General features: G+C 41.5%; 1 protein-coding gene across 4 annotated transcripts in view; it reads right to left on the bottom strand.

Annotated features, from left to right (window-relative positions):
- Col14a1 (collagen type XIV alpha 1 chain) overlaps positions 1 to 21,757 on the bottom strand; it is a 198,454-nt gene that overhangs the window by 93,082 nt on the left and 83,615 nt on the right. For 3 of the 4 annotated variants that reach the window (XM_028871912.2, XM_028871908.2, XM_028871910.2), the window contains exons 15-22: positions 18,921 to 19,047; positions 17,593 to 17,732; positions 16,542 to 16,674; positions 15,287 to 15,346; positions 13,701 to 13,852; positions 7,404 to 7,533; positions 5,414 to 5,536; positions 2,753 to 2,902 (exon numbers count right to left, since the gene is read on the bottom strand). In XM_028871912.2, the coding sequence (XP_028727745.1) occupies positions 2,753 to 2,902; positions 5,414 to 5,536; positions 7,404 to 7,533; positions 13,701 to 13,852; positions 15,287 to 15,346; positions 16,542 to 16,674; positions 17,593 to 17,732; positions 18,921 to 19,047 (1,015 nt within the window). The remainder of the gene's footprint in view (positions 1 to 2,752; positions 2,903 to 5,413; positions 5,537 to 7,403; positions 7,534 to 13,700; positions 13,853 to 15,286; positions 15,347 to 16,541; positions 16,675 to 17,592; positions 17,733 to 18,920; positions 19,048 to 21,757) is intronic. The other variant, XM_028871911.2, reaches the window with a different exon arrangement.

The following is a 21,757-nucleotide window of genomic DNA, read 5'->3' as shown; positions in this document are numbered from 1 at the left end:
GAAGGAACGGGGGATACCTAAGCTTCCCCTTTAGGAGGTGTACCTTTGCTGGTTCCACAATGACCATATAACCCAGAGTAATACAGGATGGACTCCCAGGGGAATGAGAACAGCCGTGGCTTAAATCAAAAGGAAGAGCAGGTAGACATGGGCCTGCTACACAATCAAAGGTGGCTTTGCAAAGCCTGGGCACTGTGTGGACAGTTTTGTGACATTGGTCCTTTTGTGTCTGGTATTGCCCAGTGTCTTCTAGGCTCATACGCTTTGTTGAAAATGACAGGATTCATTTTTTTTTTTTTTTTTTTTTTTTTTTTTTTTTGGTTTTTTGAGACAGGGTTTCTCTGGAACTCACTTGGTAGCCCAGGCTGGCCTCGAACTCACAGAGATCCACCTGCCTCTGCCTCCCGAGTGCTGGGATTAAAGGCGTGCGCCACCACCGCCCGGCTCAGGATTCATTATTTTAAATGTCAATCGATACGCCATTCATTGTGACCTCATAGAAATAGAGACAGAGGGTTGCTACCAGTCACTGGGGACAGTGGGGAGGCTGGGAAATGACAGAGAGAGGCTCCTTAGCTGTTCTGAGTCACTGAGAGAGGTTGGGGATTTAGCTCAGTGGTAGAGTGCTTGCCTAGCAAGCACAAGGCCCTGGGTTCGGTCCTCAGCTCCAGAAAATTAAAAAAAAAAAAAAAAATAGACACCGGGCGGTGGTGGTGCACGCCTTTAATCCTAGCACTCGGGAGGCAGAGGCAGGCGGATCTTTGTGAGTTCGAGGCAAGCCTGGGCTACAGAGCAAGATCCAGGAAAGATGCAAAGCTACACAGAGAAACCCTGTCTCAAAAACAAAAAACAAACAAACAAAAAAAAACTGAGTCACTGAAAGAGGAATGTAGCCAAGTGTTCCATCGCACAGTAGGGCTAGCACACAGTGGGGCTGCTATAGTTTCTACCTATGCACTGCAGGTTTGGGAATCAAAAGAACAGCAGATTTTGAGTAGTCCCACCAAGAAAGAAATGATAAACATTTAAGGTGGCATCTGCTAATGATCCCAATTAGATCTTGTGATGTATGCAAGTATTAAAAAGCCACAACATACCCTACAAATATGCGCAGTAATTAATGTTTAATCAAAATTAAAAAAAACAAATTGAATATAAATGAACTTTTTTGAAACTTTCAAATGTAGAATATGCACATGTAAGAAATAATTTAACACCCTTGGATTCCTTTTCATCTTAGAATGCTGCTCGGCTACAGGGAAGATAATTTGAAGAAGCCATGGAAAGATTTCTCCAGGATAATATGAAAGTAAGCATTTGGTGTTTATCATTTAAAAGCAAAAGCAAAAAAATTCACATTTGTTTCCCAAATGGTCTCTTCCTTCCATATGATTTTTCTCTTATGTCACTCTGTCTCTTAGCTAACTCATAAAAAAGATACTTCATAATTAATGTTTTTAAGATAGTAAAATAATATTGCCTAAGCATGATTTACATCCTTATATGGCTCCTATCTGTTGGAGCAGAGAGAGGCTGTGAGTCACTGTCACAGCAAGGCAGGGGACATACTGAGCGACCGTGCTAGTACCCAAAACAGGGTTGCCTCGATAGTTAAGGGAGAGACAAAAGCTAAAGGCATCCTAGAGTACTCCAACGCAGAGAACACATTTGTGTGTGTGGTGTGTGTGTGGTGTGTGTGTGTGCGTGTGTGTGTGTGTGTGTGTGTGTGTGTGTGTGTGTGTGTGTGTGCTTTATTTTGTTTTTGAGACAGGATTCCTGTATTATGTAGCTGTGGCTGCCCTGGAACTCCCAGAGATCTGCCTACCCCGACCTCCTGAGTGCTGGGATTAAAGATGTGTAATCGCTCTGTATAAAAAGTACCAATCTTGTGTGTATCACGGGCATATGGGTTTGTTTGTTTGTTTGTTTGTTTGTTTGTTTTAAGTGTTTGGATCTAAAAATGTAAGTTGACCTAAAGAAATGCATACAACAGATGGTGTGGAAGTATATAACAAATTTCAGAACAATAGATAGAACACATCTATTGAAAGTTGGAAAGCAAGGCCTCCATAATTCCATATGTGTCTAGGAATTCTGATGCCAATGAGAAATCCCAACTTGAAAATCCATAAAAGAATATGTGAAGTCCTCTGAGTGGTGTGACATGTACTTTCAGTAGATGGTGTGTGTGGGGTGTGTGTGTGTGTGTGTGTGTGTGTGTGTGTGTGTTTGTTTGTGAGTGAGAGAGAGACAGACAGACAATGAGAGAGAGAGAAAGAGAGAGAGAGAGAGAGAGAAACAGAGACAGAGACAGACAGACAGACAGAAAATGAGAGAGAGAGAAAGAGAGAGAGAGATCATGTGTGGGTGGTGAGCGGCAATACTTTGAGAAGAGGCAAACTTCTCCTTGGCCCAACTTTGACTGGCATTGGCCATGTCAGAATACAGGCTCCTTGGAAAAATTCACCTAATTTGAAAAGTGCCAACAGATTTTCCAAAGGGAAATCCTATCTGTAACCATCAAGCCGACTGGAAAAAGCAGTTGCTGGCATCTGCTTGCCAACTAGGTCTCTGGACAGCCCTGAGAAACCACCACACCTTTCTTTCCACAAAGTGCCCTCCAAAAAGGGTAATGAGGAAGGAAGAAAAGCCAATGGTTGCACTAAAAATGAAATCGAGAGATGAGTCACAGGAAAAACCAAGCACAAAGCCACCGATGGAGCTGAAGCGAGCAGACATCAATCAGGCTTACATGTTCTCACGAGGCCAGTCAGAGCATCACTGAAGCCTGTGGCCTGGGAAGCAAATATCTTCACGTTGTAGTCCATTCCACTGAGGAGGTTCGTGATAACAATGGTGTTAATGTCCGCACCCACGAAAGTCTCCAGAGTTTGACCGTGAACTAAAAGAGACATACTACAGTCACAACAGGCATGCGTCCTCAGAGAAAACTACTCAACCAACTCTTGGCAGTTGCCCAGGATGACCCAGCATCAAACAACTAGGCTGAGGCTAGTATCTCTAAAACTACATTTTCGTCCTTCTTCTAGCAATGTTTTATCCCACGTACTTAATAAAAAAGTTGGTACACCTCACTAATCCATCCATCGCCTTATTCTGACATCTATATTTTAAAAAGCAGTCAGCACAGCTGGGCTGTGGTGGTGCATGCCTTTAATCCCAGCACTTGGGAGGCAGAGGCAGGCGGATCTTTGTGAGTTTGAGGCCAGCCTGGTCTACAGAGCGAGATCCAGGTAAGGCACAAAGCTACACAGAGAAACCCTGTCTCAGGAAAAAAAAAAAAAAAAAAAAAAGCAATCAGCACTTGCCTAGTTAATTCCCAACTGTTTCTATTTATCTATTTATATAGCCACTTTGTTCACAGTACATGTCAAGAACAGAAAGCTCTCTCCTGGATACCAGACCACATCTTGTCACAGGAAAATCTGTGTAGAGGTCATCACTATAGTTCCATCTACTCCTATACCATGGCCTTAGCTCAGCTGGATTTTGAGGCATTTGTGTCTTTGACTGGATTCAACTGGAGTCTTACATATTTAAGAGCATTCTGTGCTGAGTCCTATTCTAATTTTTTACCTAGCTTTCTTTGATGTGTCTACTCTTTTAAGAGCTTTGAGTTAATGATAATTTCTAAACACTCATCACTTTCCTCCAGAAACCCTCTTCTAACAGCATATTTATGTGTTTCTGGATGTATGTGTTGTAAGCATTAGTATTTTCCTATGCTACAAAGATCACATGTCCAGGACAACCACAAGACTACTGACATGCTGGACACTACAGACAATTATTCTAAGGCAGAAGAGTACTGGGAATTGGACAATAGTTATCAGTGTCTACTAGATGAAAGCTCCAGACCCCAGCGTGTGGCAGTCAAACCTGTCTCTACTGAAGGCAAACTATAGCAATTGACAAGTTTAATACAAGGCAAATATTTGTACTCAGATAATTTGACACATATTTTTCCAAAGATCCAGAAAACATCTGTAAGTATTTCTACAAACTAGTATACACCTTAGACCTACAACAAAGAGACAAAAAATTTAAATCAGTGATGAGTCTGAAGAAGTCAGTGTGGAACAGGCCACTGTCTAGCCCACTATTTTATTTTCTTGGTTCATAAAGATAATTTTTTTGGAGAAATCAGAAGTGGGCAACTGTAATCACATAGGATGGATAATTATCAGAAGAGTAAAAATGACGATTGAAACAAAGACATTAGCAATGTCTAAGATGACAGATTGGGACCATTGAAGTTTTTGAGAAAAAAAGTAGTTTTTCATGGCCCCCAAGTAGCTTTTACCTATTTTTTTCCTGCTAAATTAAGAAAAACTGATTTTCTGATCTCTGCTGAACAGCCAGAGTTCTGAAGTTCAGGTCTAGAAAACTGGAAAGGTATTTATAATATATATTTTTCCTGTTTAAACTCCCACAAGGGTGTGAAGCTTTCAGAGAGGCAGGATTGTTAATGGGTGCTGCTACTGAAGTTCCCCTTCACAGCCTATAGACTAGGGTAAAGGCACTCCCGATTTTAACTGCTCATCTGCCTTTAAAATATGATGATGTAGGGGACATACATGGGGGCAGGCAAAGAGAGTGGGAAGAGGGAGCTAAGTGTAGATATGGTCAAGATGCACTGCATACATATATTGTCAGAGAATAAAGACACAGAGTATACAGTGATCTGGAAGTAGAAATGAATCTCTCATGAAGCACTTTTTCACTTTGATGGGCTTTATCCCACAACATACTTTTAAAATGAAGACAAAGAAAAGTTTATTGATGGAATGTATCCAGCTTATGCAAGAAGAAACAAAAGAAAAAGTCCAAAGTACAAATTTTAAATGTCTAGAGTTTGCATATCTGTTGAGCTACAAACCCTCTTACTCCTGGGGAGCCCAGCTTTCCTTAGACTTGTTCCCAGCCTAGGGTGAGATTAGGTCAGGGAGATGCACACCAAGTAGATATTCTATTCTGTTAGTTGGTATGCCTGCTAGTTTGTTATATGAGGTCATCATTTCATCCTTCTAATGATGTCTACCCAACAAGGACCATACTAAAAATCTCTTCTCCTCAGAAAAGACAGGAAGCAAATCTTAGCTATTTAATCTATAAGATCAAACACTAATGGAAACAGTGCCCAAAATGATCTTAAAATATACTTAGTGTCAGTGATTTGCTGTCAAGCCTGGCCACTTGACTTGGACACCTAGTACCCACATGATGGAAGGAGAGAACTGACTCCAAGTTGTCCTCTGATCTCCAGTTGCATGCTCTGGCAAAGGAAACCACACACACACACACACACACACACAATTTTTTGAAATGTAATTAAATTTTTAAAAAATATATATACTTGAGATATCTACTCGTGGTTCTGAGAGGAACTTACCGCTCACAGGTTTGTAGACAATCCTATAGCCCTTCACGGGGGCAGATGGTGGGTCCCATGTAATGCGCAATCTGTTGTACCATTCTTCTGAAACCTGTAAGTTCTGAGGACCAGAGGATGGCACTGTGCAAACACAATAGGGAAAGCAAGAGGTTCAGTGTAGTTTCCTTCTTGGGGACCTTCTCTTGTTGCCAATGAAATTTAAGTTCTTTCCCTACAGAGTTAAACATGTATGCAAGTGAAAAGGCAATAATACTCACAGTGGGGGTCTGTGTGTGTGTTTTTAAAAATACATTATGTGAAAAATTGCTCTTGTGGTGAATGAGTTTCATCTGAGATCTAGAGGTTCATTCAAACTATGATAGTTCTCTTTTCAATTAATTTTAACCAAAAATAAAATTGAATGGTGCTTATTAAAAACTCTATCTTTGCACCAATGTCGTCCACATACATCAAGATGCACATGTCTGTTCATATTGAGGATGCTACTCACACAATGTGACTGATGATTATCCTTGCTGGTGAGAGTCAGAGGAATTTCTGCTTCCTCCTTTATATTGACTTAGGTGAAAACCCACATACAAGAGTAAGGCACAGAACTTAAATCACTGACGTTATTCTGCACTCAATCCCATGTAAGTATTTGTCAATGATGATGGACTAAAATGGTCACAGGTTTTTTTTAGACCTTCTTTCCCTTAAGAACTGGAAGCAATCAGTCTCTGTTTGAATGTGGATGGATTCTCTGACTACTATGTTAGCCACAGAGTATGTGGCAGTGGCATCTCTTGGAAATCTTCCTCTTACAGTGCAGGATCACCCTGTGATAAATATGGAGAGCCTCTGAGGTGAATGGATAGAGACAGCTGGACCCGGTAGCTGTCCTCACCAAGATGTCAGGCATGTAGACCAACCCACCAACAATGTCAATACCAGTAAGTAATGATAATTTATATCATTATATATATATTATATATGTGTGCATGTATATGTAATATATATGTATATACATAATTTATATCATTATATGGTGCAAAAGAATTTCCTAGCAAGGCCTGATTTCCTGACCCACAGTGTCAGAAAATATAATATAATAAGCATAGTCACTGTTTGAAGCCACTAAATGCTGGGGTGGTCTATGTAAGAATAGGCATTAATAATGGCAAAAAAGACAGAAAAGAGTTAGTGGTGCTGATTCCTCATTTAACTATGGTCAGTGCATCTTAAATGTTTTAGGATGCCTCCTGGGACCACATGGTACTGTCAGAGGTTAGCATATAAAAGTGAAGTGTATAGATGGGCTCCCAGAAATTAGAACCTCTGAAACTGTGAAAGGAAATAAACCTTCCCTCTTTTTAGTTGATTACCTCAGTTAGCATGCTACAACAACAAAAAGCTGACTAATTTGAAACAACAAAGGTTGCTAGGGGGTGGGTCTATGAGCAAGACAGTACTACAGAGTATTAGCAGCATAAGAAGCTTTGGGAAATTATATAATTGCTTTCTGTTTTTCTACTGTAGTAGTGATGGTTACATGAACCCATCCCATCCATGTGTTAAAACTCACAGAACTGTAATCAAAAGAAAGCACATTTGCCATATGCTTATTTAAAAAATAAAACTATGTCTACAAAAGGAAAAGAAGAGGAGGAGGAGGAGGGGGAGGAGGAGGGCACCACCGAGAGACTTAGATTGTTGTGGTCCCACAAAACATGGAGAAAGTTCAAGGGCCTGAAGATTCTACCTTGGTGAATCTCCAGGACTTGTGATGAGTTATGAGATGTTGCCAAAAGATAAATTCTGTTGAGCATTTCAGCTTTTACAGAAAATAAAACTGGAGTCTATTCATGCTAAATAGCTTGCCCAAATTGCACTGTTTCTGGGTGTGGCGTCAAGATTCAGACAGATTTTCTGGTCCCTAATCTTACATTGCCCTTACATTTCACTATACTTTACCCATCATAGGTGAAGGAGATAAAGATTCACTTACAAGTTCTCCCAGGGGCAGAGACGCTGACACCTTCTCCCGTGGTGTAGATGGGAGTCACTGTGACTTTGTATTCAGTGTCTGGAATTAGAGTCTTCAGCAGGATATTGTTCTGCATTCCAGGCACCATAATCTGAGCAGAAAGTAAAGTACCATGACCTTGTAAGACCTCCTGTTCCCACTGAACTATCAAAGAAGTGGGACTATAGACACTGAAAGCTTCAGGGGTGAGATAGTCTTTGAGAGTGCTGAGAAAGGGAAAGGCATTCATGCAAGAGCATTTCCCCATCATGTGCCTCACCAAAACATTAGTCTGTAATCTCTAATACGGGAGGATTAACTCCACAGGATATCTCCTCTCGGTGTCCTCTCAACATTTATGGAGGAGACTGCATGACCATCTGCACAGTCAGCAGGTGCTTATGGTTAACATACTCATTCTACAACACAGACTGTTGCTTATCTGTTCTGAAATGACTTGAGCATCCTCTTGTGAATCCACCCTCCCTGATTTTCCTTCCTCAGTGATAACCTGACCCCAACATTTTATTCTTTCAATTAGAAGAGATGAATGGCAGCCAAGAGCAACAGAGTCAAGCACTGTGAGCCAAGTTTTTTGAGTTGAAACATATTTAGCAGCAACACTAAAAACTGCAGCAGCTTTCTTACATCTGAAAGGAGATGTCCTTGCTCCATCTGGATCCACTATCCTCCTGTCACTAAAGATGCCAGAAAAAGAAATCCAGAGGCGAGGCGGACCCCGCACCAGCTGGTGCGCCATGTGCCACGTGGCATACAGTACGATTTTGGTGTTTCTAAGAGACTGTTTCGGACCACATCTCCACTACAAAATATTGTGCTTGTGCTCCAGTAGTTAAATTCTCTGGGCTGTTAGGAACTTAATAATCACTGGGAAAAAATGTGAGGATGTAGGAACTGACCCAAGGGGGCTTAAAAGAGTCACAAGACCAGGACAGCCAGAGAGGTTTTCCATTCCACGGCTGGGTGAGATGCCAGCAGGCTGAGGCCATGCTGTCTCCTTCCGAGTGAAGGAAGGAACCCATCCATCATGGAATAAGTCCTAGAGAACCATGTGGTGAACCCAGAAGCAGCTATTGCCACAATACCGTTAAGCTTCAACATGCCATAGTCTTGTATACGATAAAGGAAGTCTGCCTTGGGTGACCGTATTTCTGCTCAGCATTGAAGGGGACACTAGAATGTGCAGGTTGCATCGGGTGGGATCTTGGGACGCAATTATAAAAATAGCAGCTCTGTTTTAATCTAGAATGAGTTAGTCGACCCCAGCATGAAGGAGCTGGAAGACAGCTGTGGATGCCCCAACATGTATGGCCCCATCAGGGTAGCTTCCTTAGGGGTGTCTCTCTTCAGCAGAATGCTGGAGCAGAGCCCAGGCTTTCATTCCAAGCTGCCTAGCAAACCACCCATGTAGATACTCTTTAAGTAAGGTCAGGTCTCACACTGAGAAGCATGTGGCCTTGTTGCCAATCAAATTTAGCCTGTCGAATACTGTAAAGCAGTGTGAGCACTCTGGAGGATTCCCACTGCTTGCCAGAAAGTAGTTGCTGCAGTTTATAACAACAGCCCTCATTAAGCACCAAAGAGCTCGTGCCAGGTGCTACTAGAAGAATCTGAATCCATGAAGTTACTTCATGGTAGCCAAAACTTTTTAAAGCAGAACTATCACACTCATTTTATAGATGTGGAAACAGACCCACATGGCCCGGTACAGGAGCCATACTGAAACCTCAGAGATCTGACCTAGGTCTTGCTTAAACCTTGGGGTTCATGCCACACAAGTAGGAAGAACGAACCTTTTTCACCCTGATATTCATTCCCAAGAGTGAAACAGGAATTCCCTCTAGGGTATGCAAATTTCATTTCGTTCGGTCTCTGCTTGTTTAAGTAGAGGGGAATAAAATTATGTTTATTAATAGAAGCTCCTACTTGAAAACAAATGCTGCAGTCCTAGCACATGATGCTTTTCATTTTTAAGACACATCTATCTATGAAAGATGTCCGTGATTAAATGGGATACAAACACCCCTAGGAAGCGACATGTTTTTAATTTTTTCTGGCATGTAACTCTTCTGTCTGGGTCTATCAGAGCTGTCTGGATCACACACAAGAAGCTGTGACCTGTAGAAGGAACTAGAGTCCCTGCATTTTGCTGTGTTTCCCTGCTTACAAAATTCTATTTTTAGACCATGATCTCCATCCAGTCATGAAGAATGATGCAGAGTGGTGTTGGTGGCACTATTTTAATTCCAATCCATTGCTGGATATATATAGTAAATACACTAAAGCTTGGCTTATGCTGTGGATGATTGATTGATAAATAAAGTGCTGATTGGCCAGTAGCCAGGCAGGAAGTATAGGCGGGACAAGGAAAGAGGAGAATCCTGGGAAGTGGAAGGCTGAGGCAGAGAGATGCTGCCAGCCTCTGCCATGAGCAGCAGGATGTAAAGTACCAGTAAGCCACGAGCCATGAGGCAAGGTATAGATTTATAGAAATGGGTTAATTTTTTAAATCTAAATTTCTTTTAGACATGTATTTATTTTTCTTCTTTTTTTAAGATTTATTTATTTATTACACATACAGTGTTCAGTCTACATGCCAGAAGAGGGCACCAAATCTCATTATAGATGGTTGGGAGCTACCATGTGGTTGCTGGGGATTGAACTCTGGACCTTTGGAAGAACAGCCAGTGCTCTTAACCTCTAAGCCACCTCTCCAGCCAGAAATGGGTTAATTTAAGATATAAGAACAGATAGCAAGAAGCCTGCCATGGCCATACAGTTTATAAATAATATAAGTCTCTGTGTGTTTGCTTGGTTGGGTCTGAGCAGCTGCAGGACTGGCGGGTGAGAGAGATCTGTCCTGACCGTAGGCCAGGCAGGACCAGGAAAACTTTAGCACCGAGCTTATTACAGCAACAGCAAATGGATGTCAGCCTTAATATCTGGACCCACCCTGTAGGAGACTAAGGCACAGTCTTAAATAGCCCCTCTTTGGACAATGTTCACCAATCAGAGTTCAGTTTGTGGTTAACAATGACACGTGGGCTATAGGATGCTGGAACCCCAACCAGCCTTTCACAGAGAGACACCTCTACTCTAACAACAGCCTTGAGGTCACTGCCATTGTTGCCTCTTCATGGTTGAAAGCACTGTGGAAGTCAATCCTTGTGAAATATTGACATCTACTTTTACATGTTAGAGTTTAGTTTTTTTTTTTTCTTTGAAGTACTTGTTAGACTTGATTATGCCTAAAAGTGAGGAAGTAATTCACATACCCTAACTGGTAAATTCAGCCCCTCTTTGGTTTACAAATGCTATATGGGGTTCACAGTTCTCCAACCTGAATATTGTCTCATCCTTTGCCCATGCAAATACAATCAGTAACAGTGAAAGAAAACTTGGAAACATGGTAAGAGAAAATATGTCTATTATCAGGTTACATTTTCTTCTTTGCTTTCATAGTATATCTTAGCCATCCATCTTTCCTGGGCAAGCATAGAGCGTACACGTGTGTGTGTGTGTGTGTGTGTGTGTGTGTGTGTGTGTATACATGGATGAACCTTGTATGTGTGTGACTGTGTATGTGGAGGCCAGAAGATAATCATGAGTGTTGTCCCTCAGGCACATCCACTTTTTTACTTTTGAGACCAGGCTTTACTCGTTAGCCTGTTACTTATTGAGCAGTTTAGGATAACCAGCCAGCAAGCCCAGAGACCCACCTGTCCCTGCCTCCCCAGGGCTAGGAAGACAAGAGCACCACCACACCCCATGTTACTATTTTTTTAAACATGGGTTTAGAGAACATAACTCATTCTTCATGCTTGCAAGGCAAGCACTTTATTGACCAAACTAGCCCCGACACCATTAAGATACCATTTTGTCCACACGATTTCATAGCCTTTGGACTTGGCCATTGGCCCGCATCTCACTGTCCTACCTTACTTTCATATCCTAAACTCAGATGCGGCCTACTTCCTGTCTCACTAATAATGCAGGGCGGGGAGGTCAACACTCACAACCCAAGCATGAAGATCTGACTTCAGAACCCTACAACCACACAAACATCTGGACATGGCAGCCCATGTCTGTAACCCCAGCACTAGAGGAGTGGAGACTGGCAGACCCCAGAGGCTTGCTTGCCATCCAGTCCAGTAAAATGTCAAGCAGCAGATTCAACAGGAGACCCTGTCTCAAAAATGAGGTAAATGATAGAAGAAGATACCAGAGTCAACCTCTGGCCTCCACAGGAAATGTACATGTCTCTCTCTCTCTCTCTCTCTCTCTCTCTCTCTCTCTCTCTCTCCCCCCGTGTGTGTGTGTGTGTGTGTGTGTGTGTGTGTGTGTGTGTGTGTGTGTGTGTGTCTCACTCACACACACAATTATCTAATTAGCTGAAGAATTAAAATAATACGTCACTGGATTTATACTGCAGTAGCATTTGATAAAATACATCTATAAATTCTCAATCCTCAAGCCAGCCTATTAATTCATAAAGTGCCTGTAAGTTGCATGCAGGAGTCTAATTTAATTAGAATTCATGGAAGGAGCTTGGGATTTGAAGACTCCCACTAGAATTCCTTTTACATGGTAGGAAACAAGCAGTCCACTGCACAGTAAACTTGTCAATATTTTCTCATTTTCTTTAAAGCTTTGTTTAGCTGGGACAGACTAAGACTCTTTATCTGTTTCCCTTCACTTGGGTATCCAAGTGTTTCAAATATAAATAGCCCTAAATAAAAGAAATTCTCGGAGGGACCACAATCTAGAAGCCACCCAAAGTAAATGTTATTATTATTTCACTTTGTAGAGTTTACAAGTGCACATGTGAGATTAAATTGTTACTTTTTCCAAATCAGCAGGAATTAGCACCAAGAAGCTAAATGTGCTTCCTGAAAACTCAAAGAAAATCGTCTCATACTGAGAGGTCTCTGTGGGTCCTTATTTTTAGGAATGAAATTATAGTAGTGGGATAATAGCAGGGAAAATGAAATGCCCAAATATCATATTTAATTGCTACACCTAAGCATAACTTTTTAAATTTGCCAATCATGAATCATTTGGAATGTATTTGTTGTCAGAGGGAAATTACAATGCAATCTGAACCAAGTGTCCATTAATGTTCCAGAAACACTCTCAGATCAATGGCATGAACCTGCTGGTGATCCATTATGTACAAGGCCTTGGAGGCCATCACTCTGCCTTGTAATGTTTCTCCCATCGCCTGGAAATAATGTTGGGCTCAAACAATTGCTTTTCCTCAACAAAGTCTTCATAAGTTAAAAAGCCAAGGGGCGGGCAATGTTATTCTGGAGCAATGATGAGTTTTGGAGACTTCCTCCGTAGAGCATTAAAAATGACACAGTACCAGAAAAAAAGTTTAGTAATGATATATTGTAGTAATAAATAGAGCAGACGCTGTGAGTAAGAAGTCAAACACCTTCCACTGATAACTGGAGCACTCTCCTTGGTCTGAACACATGTAAGAAATAATTCCTAAGGGGACAATACGTTATAAACTAAGGAAACCTGGGGAAGCCATGATTAAGAGTGTACCAGGTTTGCCACATAGAAATGTACACAAAACAACTTGAAGAAAATGTGTCACACATCCCTGAGAAGAGATTAAGAATAAATGAAAAATATTTAAGAATATGCTCAAAATGAATTGACATCAGTGGAAAAAAATGGTAAACTGTTAGATTACTCTTGTGTGCTTTGCTTAAAAGCTTTAGAGTTGACTTCAAAAAAAAAAAAAAGTTTAATCCCTGCCTTGAAATTTTACATATGCATCTACATCTCTACATTCATGTATACAAATATAAGTGTGCAATGGTTCTTTGTCTTATCTTGATTTCATTTGCTTTTGAAATAGACAGGGTCTAGCTGTGTTGCCAGCTGGTCTCCAACTCCTGGGTTCGAGTGATCCTCCTGCATCAGCCTCCCTAGGCACTACAGGCACATGTCACCATGCCTGGCCTAATGGCTCTATTATAACCCTATTTAGGTTAGCAAAGGCAATACTAGGAGAAAGCTGCAGAAGCTTGATTAGCTTGAAGCAAATCATGTGAGGCAGGTTTTAGAGTTAGAAAGGATGTGATGGAACCAACAGTGAAGTTTGGGTTAAGCAAAAACATTCGTTTCTGCAGACATGGAGTCGGCAAGCAATGAGTAAGAAAGCTTGTTCATCGCCACAGACAGCCGTGGTAGATCCACCAACAAAGGCTGTGGGACTCCTGGTCAGGCATAGTTTATACAGACCGTTCCTACCACTTCTTCCATAGGGTCCCCTTGGGCTGTCAGGTAGGTCACCCTAAACTCCTCCACATTGCTGTCAGAAATGTCCCACGTGACCCGCAGGCTAGTAGCAGTTTCGTCATCTACAACCAGGTTTCTGATTCCTGTCTGGAGAACTGGAATAAATACAACCACACATTAAAGAACTTGTAGCCCATCATAACCCAAAAGGAGACACAAATACTATCTGTGGGGTAGCGCATCCAGCATCATTCAGTGCAGTCCCTCTGAGGGATGCCCACGTGAAGCAGGCGCTCCATGTTTGTGGCTGGCAGAGAACTGAAGGAAAGCCACTGGACTAAACTCAAGAGGGACCATGGTTCTGGGGACCTCATACTAGTTTTCTCTTAGAGAAGTGGGTTTGGGGTACCAGATCTCACCACTCTCCAGTGTGATGCAGCAGCCAACAAACATCCACCATCACCGCCCACCCCTGTCTATTTTAACCCTACTTGCTCTACAGCAGCTCCCCAACACAGGCTGCCTTTATCTTTTTGGCCCACACAAGTCATCTTTCCACACACACATTATTTTTTTCTGGGATATTTGCCCAAAGTTCTTCACCTGTGTTCACTGGAACATTTATCTTCATCTGCCAAGGTATCTGTCTCTTCCCTGATATGTTCCATTTTTTTAGTTCTCCCTTCTCCACTGACTTCCTCCCCTCCTGTCCATCTCAACTTTACGTTTCCTTTCTTCTCATTCATTCACTCATAAAAACATTCATGGGACCTGTCTTTAATGCCATATTAGGTAGATCTTTGACATATGCATGATTAAGTCTTGAGAAAAAAAATTCAAAAAGGACACAGAGTCGCTAGGAGTCTTAACTGGTATAACCCTGGTATACTACCTGACAGGGGGATTATGGGAAATTCTCAGTTCAAGGCAGAGTTCCAGAACTTGAGTGCCAAGAATGAAAACAGAAACTATCAAGAGAGAACTTGTGTGTTCCAACAAAGAGAGCTTAAGTTCCAAATAAAGATTAGCTGAAGAATAAATAAATGAATGAGTGGGTGAAGGGTAATGAAGAGCCACTGAAGTGTTTTAGATGTGGAGATAAAGGTGTGTTTCACTTATTTAACTCAGACAGATAGGCTGGGAGGTGTACTGCAGTAGAGAGAAAAGCTTAGAGGAGAGGAGAACCTACTGGTGAGGGACTAACACTACGAAAGCCAAGTCTCAGATCCCAACAGAAATGAGTAAAAGTGGTGTGAATAGTTAATTCTCCACAGAGAGCAACAGCAGCTAAGGAGATGAAGACCCCGGTGGGTGTTGCAGGGTTAACAGCCTCAGGAAGGTGAATGAGAATCGAAGATGGAAGAGGAAAAGGTGGAGCGCTTTAATGACGGCGAACTAGGAGACTGAGTGGCGCTCTGTGGAAGAGAAGATGTAAAGCTCCAAGGTTGGTGACACGTGAACTGTCTGCAAGAAAACAAGGAAAGAACATCTCTTTTCTAATCAATCACAAAACCTAAATAAAACCCGGGAACATAACTTCTGTTTAAATCAAGCTTATTAAGGATAAACAGGCCCCTGTGGGTCCTCACCTGAAGTCACAGGACTGGTAGGTTCTACAGTTGAGGGTATTTCTGTCCAAAAATCATCAACTGAAAGAAAATTCATTACTTACAAATTATGTAAAGACAATATTCTCCACATTTGTATAAACTATTGAATAGCTTCTGAAGGGACTTGCACCAATGTTACCCTACTTTCTTCTCACAACAAACTTGACTTCTTGCGAGGAAGAAAAGGTGAGCTGTAAGGCAATTGTATCTGTTGTTTCAACGGATAAGGACGATGAACTGAAAAGACATTATTGTCTCATCTAGAGACCTCAGATAAGTGCTTGAATTACATCCACAAAATTATGAAACCTCACAATTATTTTTAAAATAGGGGCATAACCATGATAATTAAAGACAATTAAATTGCAGACCAAGTTGTAAAAAGGGTTACCCCAAAAAAGACCACCCAAGAGGGTAACATGCTCAAGCAGGCAGTGTATCGTCTGTGTCCTGAATCTACCATGGGGGGATGCTGGAATGGAGTGGCTGTGTGATATGCTGCGTTCACTTGCCAATCAACACATCCTTCTAGCAGGTCATCAAATACTAGCTTTGGGAATTGCCTTCTCTGAAGACACAGCCTCTTTAGTGGAGAGTCTTTCCCTACCAACTGAAGATGCAGGGGTTACTGGGCCCAGCCTGTCTGTCTCACTAACAGTGCTCTTTCAGATTCCCCTGTGCCGGACCATGCTTTCTTCAGTTTATAAGAGTCTCCCAATTGCACTCACCAATAAGTTTTCCGAATGCTATTTAACAAAATGTAATGTATAGTTATACTTCACTTTTTAAAAAGAAAGATGTAGTTAATATATGATTTCAAAAAGGGAAAAGAAGGGAATATTAATCAGTGAGTAAATTTTGCAAAAATTTCTTACAACTTGGAAAATTCCAGAAACTCTTAGCTATAATAATATCTAACTTATTTTCCAATTTGATCATTTATAATTATATCCATCTATTCATCTATCTTTCCATTCAGTGAGTGCATGTGGTACAGTTAAGGTATGTCAAATACAGTGGTCAGTGCTGGAGAATAAAATAATGGACAGGACAGAAATGCTCGGTGCCTTCACTGCGATGACAGTCTGAGATGCTTCACACATGAATGTCACTAACTATAAGACATAAAACAAATTCTGGAGGATCAAAGAAAAGTTGAAGCCTAATAGGGGAAGACAGACTGGCTGTGTGGATGATGGACACAGGAACTCAACATGGGCAAACCAGGACTTACGTGTGGTCCCAACAGCAGTCACCACCTCACTCTCACTTCCGTCATCGAGGACAGCTAACAGTGAGACTTCATACTCAGTTCCAGGATCCAGGCCTTCAATCACGTAGGAGTCCTGCTCTTCCTTTAGGGCAACCTGAAAAGCACTTGATGCTTAGTAACTAGGGTTACTTAAGAAAGGGGGAGATTGACCACTTGATATTGGAAAAACAAATGGGTGTGCTCTTCCCTCGGGAAGATTATTTCTCCTGAACCCAGCAATCCTTAGTTGCCTGTAGTTCTTTGTGTAGGGCTGACAACTCACTGTCCTTCCTCTGTCTACTCTGGTATGTCTATTATTGTCTTCCTTATTCTGCTCATGTTTAGGTAGTCATGTTGGTGAGACTTGACTGGTTGTAGCCTCTAACATTTCTAGGAGACACAATCTTATAGCAAACTCCCTGATCTTCTTCTCAAGATCTTTCCATCCCATCTCCTGCAATATCCCTTAGCCTTAAGTACAACATATATGCATGCACATATATGTATGTAACAACAATTAATGAAAAAAGAGGCCATGAATTTGCAAAATAGCAAGAAGGGGTATATGGGAGGGTTTGGAAAGGGGAGAGAGAGAGAAGGGAAATTATGTAACTATTATAAACTCAAAAAAAAATTTTAAAGGGGGAAATGAAAGTTAAAAGAAAAACATGTAGGAGAAAATCTGTATGTAAGCAAGAACTAACTGAATAAAATAGTGAAATACTGAAATCATTTTCAAAAGCAAACTATGGACCTTATTGCCTTCACTTCCTTCAACAAATTTATTATTAATGTTGTAAAAGTAGCATTGCAAAGTTTTATTAGATGTTATTTGTGAGGGTCAAGGAATCTGAGATTTAATATTAAATCCCTGGTACTGATACATTTTTAATCTTTGAACTATAGTATTATTTGAGGCTTATGAAATGCCTAATGCCATGCCCTGCAAGATGAAGACCAGCCTGGGTGGAGCCGTAGGCATTCACTCCCAGGGAACATGCTCGGATCAATTTTTGCTCCTGGATCAACTCACCTCCTGGGTCTTCCCGCCATAGACTGGAATCCACATCAGCTTGTGCTGCCCTTCCTCAGCCGAGAGAGGATGCCAGGTCACTCGAAAACTGTCTGTCTTCACCTCATCAATTTCCAAGTATTGCTGGGCGGGAACTTCCTCTGTGAACCATGGAGGAGATCGAGTTTGAGAAATGAGAAGGCAAGAAACCAAAATTCAAGGAGTTCCCGGGGGGGCCCATAGGATAGGAAGACTGAGAGAACTTTTGGTTTTGGAAAACCATGGAAGAGTGGGGACCAGCCTCGATCCATCAGTGTGGCTTGAATGTCTGTTTCCAGCGCCTTCCAACAGCATAAATTCGGGAAACCACAGAAATAATGTTCTCTAAAACGTTTCCAGTAACTCCAGAACTCTTACATTGTTTATATTGGGCCATTTTTATAAAGTATAAAAAAAAATAAAAATGGTGCTGAGAAGATAGTTCATGAAGTGCTTGTTTCAAAAACACGAGGACCTGAGTTCGCAGGCCACCCCCACCCACCCCAGAACCCTTGTAAAAGCGCTGTGTGCAGTGGCCAGTGACTGTAAACAACAGTTCTGGAGAGACAGAAACCGAAGATCCTGAAGTTTGCTGGTCAGCTAGTCTAGTCTAATAAGTGAGCTCCGGGCCAATGAAAGCCACGGGTCTCAAAGAAAGTGGATGATCCTCTTGAGGCTGACACGCAAGACTGTCCTCTGCCCTACACACACCACACACACACACACACACACACACACACACACACACACACACACACACACTCACTCACTCACTCACATGCATGAGCACACACGTGGACACACACAAACATTATTTTAAAGTAAAAATGTCATATTCATTATTTTGGAGAGACCTTATATTCCAAGTATTTTGAGGAAAGGGCACCTTAAAGCCTAGAGAAACGATCTCTACATTTTGTATCAAATCGCTCTGCAGTCATGAGTGGAGTCCTGGAGAAGAACCTCCACCTTTTTAACATGGAGGTGTAGGCAGCACCAGAGACAAAATATCACTGATTGTTCATTCCACCTCCTCACACCATACACACTTTGGGGGTTTACCTCAGAAAGCATAACATCCAATGTACCCAAAATAACTACTCAAGTCATTGATGTTTATTTGAAGTCAGTGATTTTAAAACTGTTAGGACACCAAGAGAAATACAAGTAGGGTCCCATAAGGAGATTTGGGTTTATTTTCATTTTGTATCTTAAACATTAATATGGACTCAAAGTCACAGTTGAGGAGGTTGCCCCAGTCTCACTAACCAGTTGCGTCTGAAACCCTCTCCATCCAAAATGGGGCTTACCTGTAGTAAACTCTCCAACCAGAGGCAGGGACTGCCCCTCCTCATAGATGGAGAAAATGGCAATAGAGTAGTCCGTGAGGGGGGTCAAGCCTTTCAGAGGGAACGTAGTGATGGGATCAACTTCGACCTGTAAAACAGAGTAGCCAGAGTCTATACCCAATGCTCTCAACCTACACAAATCATCTTATTATCTGCAGCTTGGCTGCCGGAAGGGCTGTCCCTACTGTAAAGCACAGCACTGAATCACAGAGCCAGAGAGGGGCCAAAGCGCACGCGTTCTAGCCTTCCTTGCATTGTTTATCAGCTGTTTCTCCGGCAGTCTGTAAAGTGTGTGCAACTTAGGAGGTTGATGGAATGCTGTACAGAGATTCTAGCTAAGTCTGCTAAGAGCAGACAGTTTGAGCTTCATGGCCTGGGCTCTTCCAACTAACTCCACAAGCTTTATCATAATTGCACAGTAACCACCATGCAGCGAAATATTATCACAAGAGGAAAGAGTAAACATTCCAATGTTCCTTTATATTTCACAGAAAGATGTAATTATGGGAGTGTGTGTGTGTGTGTGTGTGTGTGTGTGTGTGTGTGTATGGAAGTGTATGTATGAATACAATCAAGTCCTGAAGAAAGAGACAAGGGGCATATTAGATAAAAAGGCTTTGAAGAAAGAAAGTACAAAGAGGAGATAAGGGCAGGATCTAGACCACAAATTTCCATACAGATGACCCTGAAGGTAAGACAAAGAATGGACATGACTTTATCATTGAGGTTGGTGCTGGACTACCAAGCTGCATAGTTTGGAGATCAAATTATAGATCCTGGTTATGGTACCCACAGCTGTGAGCTTAACGTATGTCTTAACTAATCCTCATGACAATACAGTGTCATAAAGTAAAATGCCTTAGTCCTGGTGGTAGTCTAGAAAACTGAAGAAATAACCATATTTACCTGAAATCCGGCTTTCTCAAATTAGAGGCCACTTAGAGTAATTTCAAGAGGCATTTTAAAGCAATACAATACGATCTCTTATTTTAAGTATTATCTTGATGCCTAATGTAAAGTAAAGATAAATAACGCCATGTCTGCTCATAATAGCCAATGTGACCTTTACCAAAATAGGAAATGTCCCTTCCCCACTTAACCCTTCATTAGCTGTCAACGGGCCTTCAACTCCGTGCATTCCATCTCTCTTCTGCATTCACTGTGAGCCCCTGCGGGAAGGACCCTCCCCTTACCCCTCTCACCACCCCAGTTGTGGGGTGGACTTGGTTCCCTTTTTGCTTTTATTAAGTGGACTGAGACACCCAGCAGCAGTGAGGTCATTTTGGCAGCTCCGCCCCAGCCAAGTTCCTGGAGGGATGCACCGTACGCTGACACCACACTGTATGCAGGGCCAGCCACACTGCATAACAACAGGCTGCTGTGTTGCATGGCAAGAGTCACTGAAAATAAGGATTATAGCCTCCTGAAGGATCAGCAATATTCTAGATGATTCTTAGAGCTTAGTGTTTAGTATTGCCTGGCCATTATCTACATCCACTGTATTAAGTAATCATTTGATCCTCCCCAAATCTCCAAGGATATGAATTTCTCTGCTCAATTTGAAGATGGAAAAATTAGTTAAGGATCTTGCCCAAAAGTGTACAAACTAGACCCTATGACTTCAACCCAGATGTTCAGATTCTGAACCCTATTGTCTTAAATGCATTTTTACCATATGTTTCATTATTTAAGTGCACAAAACCCACAAATTCATATTTAAAATATTAATTCAATATAAATCTTCCAAAATGGTGTCTATGAATTGTTTCCTGGTGTTGTGAACTGTTGTGGGTAAATCTGGGGATCAACACATATTATTCATTCAGAGCCCCTGCCCCGACTTCCCTGACCACACCCTAGGTACTTATAAAAATGACTTTCCAAAGAAGAACCTCAAGCCCAGTAGTCTGTCTAATTTGTTTTGAGCCATAGAACTTTTAAATGGTAGGTTGGCGTCATCTTAACTTTCTTTTTAAGTCTCAGATCTGTGACAAATGGTAATCTTGTACGGATATCAAAGCTACAAAGAAACAAAATCCAATTTGTTAGGTTCACTGACAAGCTCAAAAGTTCAAGCTTTTCATTCTCTATAACTCAGTAGGCCCATTTCCTCCATGTATCTTAAGTTGCATATAATTCTATATTACTGAAGATTCTATGGGTCCATCCCAAATGTATCAGTTGGCTCAGGGGCTGTGGTCTCTGGGCTTTCTGGAGAGCAGGAATAATTTTCTAGATCTCTACAGTCCAGCTGACTACAAAGACCTCTAAGCAATATACTTCAATTTTTAACTTGATGAATTACATGTAAAAATAGGGATTATGAGTGTCTTCTCAGAAGTCCCACAATCTGACAAAAACCCTTTCTCCCTCCGTCTCTTCTGCTGGGACAGAAGGTGACTTAGGTGGCCACACATCCCTACACTTTAATTGCCATACTCCTCTTGTCTATATTATCTGCCTGATCCTCTTATACAGCTAAGAGTGCAACTCATGGGAGAATAACTTATCATTAGAAATAACAAAACACCTACAGCTCAGGGATTTTTATTTTAATTGCTTTACTGCTCTGGGCTATTATCTTCAAAAACAAAGCAACTTTCAACCAATGACCCCAGACTCATCAGAATTATTTACTCTTCAGATTTATGAATGTTGAAGAGAGGGGTTGAATGTTATTTGTCCAGGTTAGAAAATCTGCTCTTGATGACATTCCATTTCACAATGATTCTGATGAGAGTGTGCACGCTGCAGAATATTGCTTGAGTTTAATTGTAGGAAAAAAGTTTGTCCCAACA

Source organism: Peromyscus leucopus, chromosome 20, assembly GCF_004664715.2.
Source record: "Peromyscus leucopus breed LL Stock chromosome 20, UCI_PerLeu_2.1, whole genome shotgun sequence".
Classification (NCBI taxonomy): Eukaryota; Metazoa; Chordata; class Mammalia; order Rodentia; family Cricetidae; genus Peromyscus; species Peromyscus leucopus.
The sequence above is the reverse complement of the archived record's forward strand: the minus strand, read 5'-3'. Positions and strand labels throughout refer to the sequence as shown.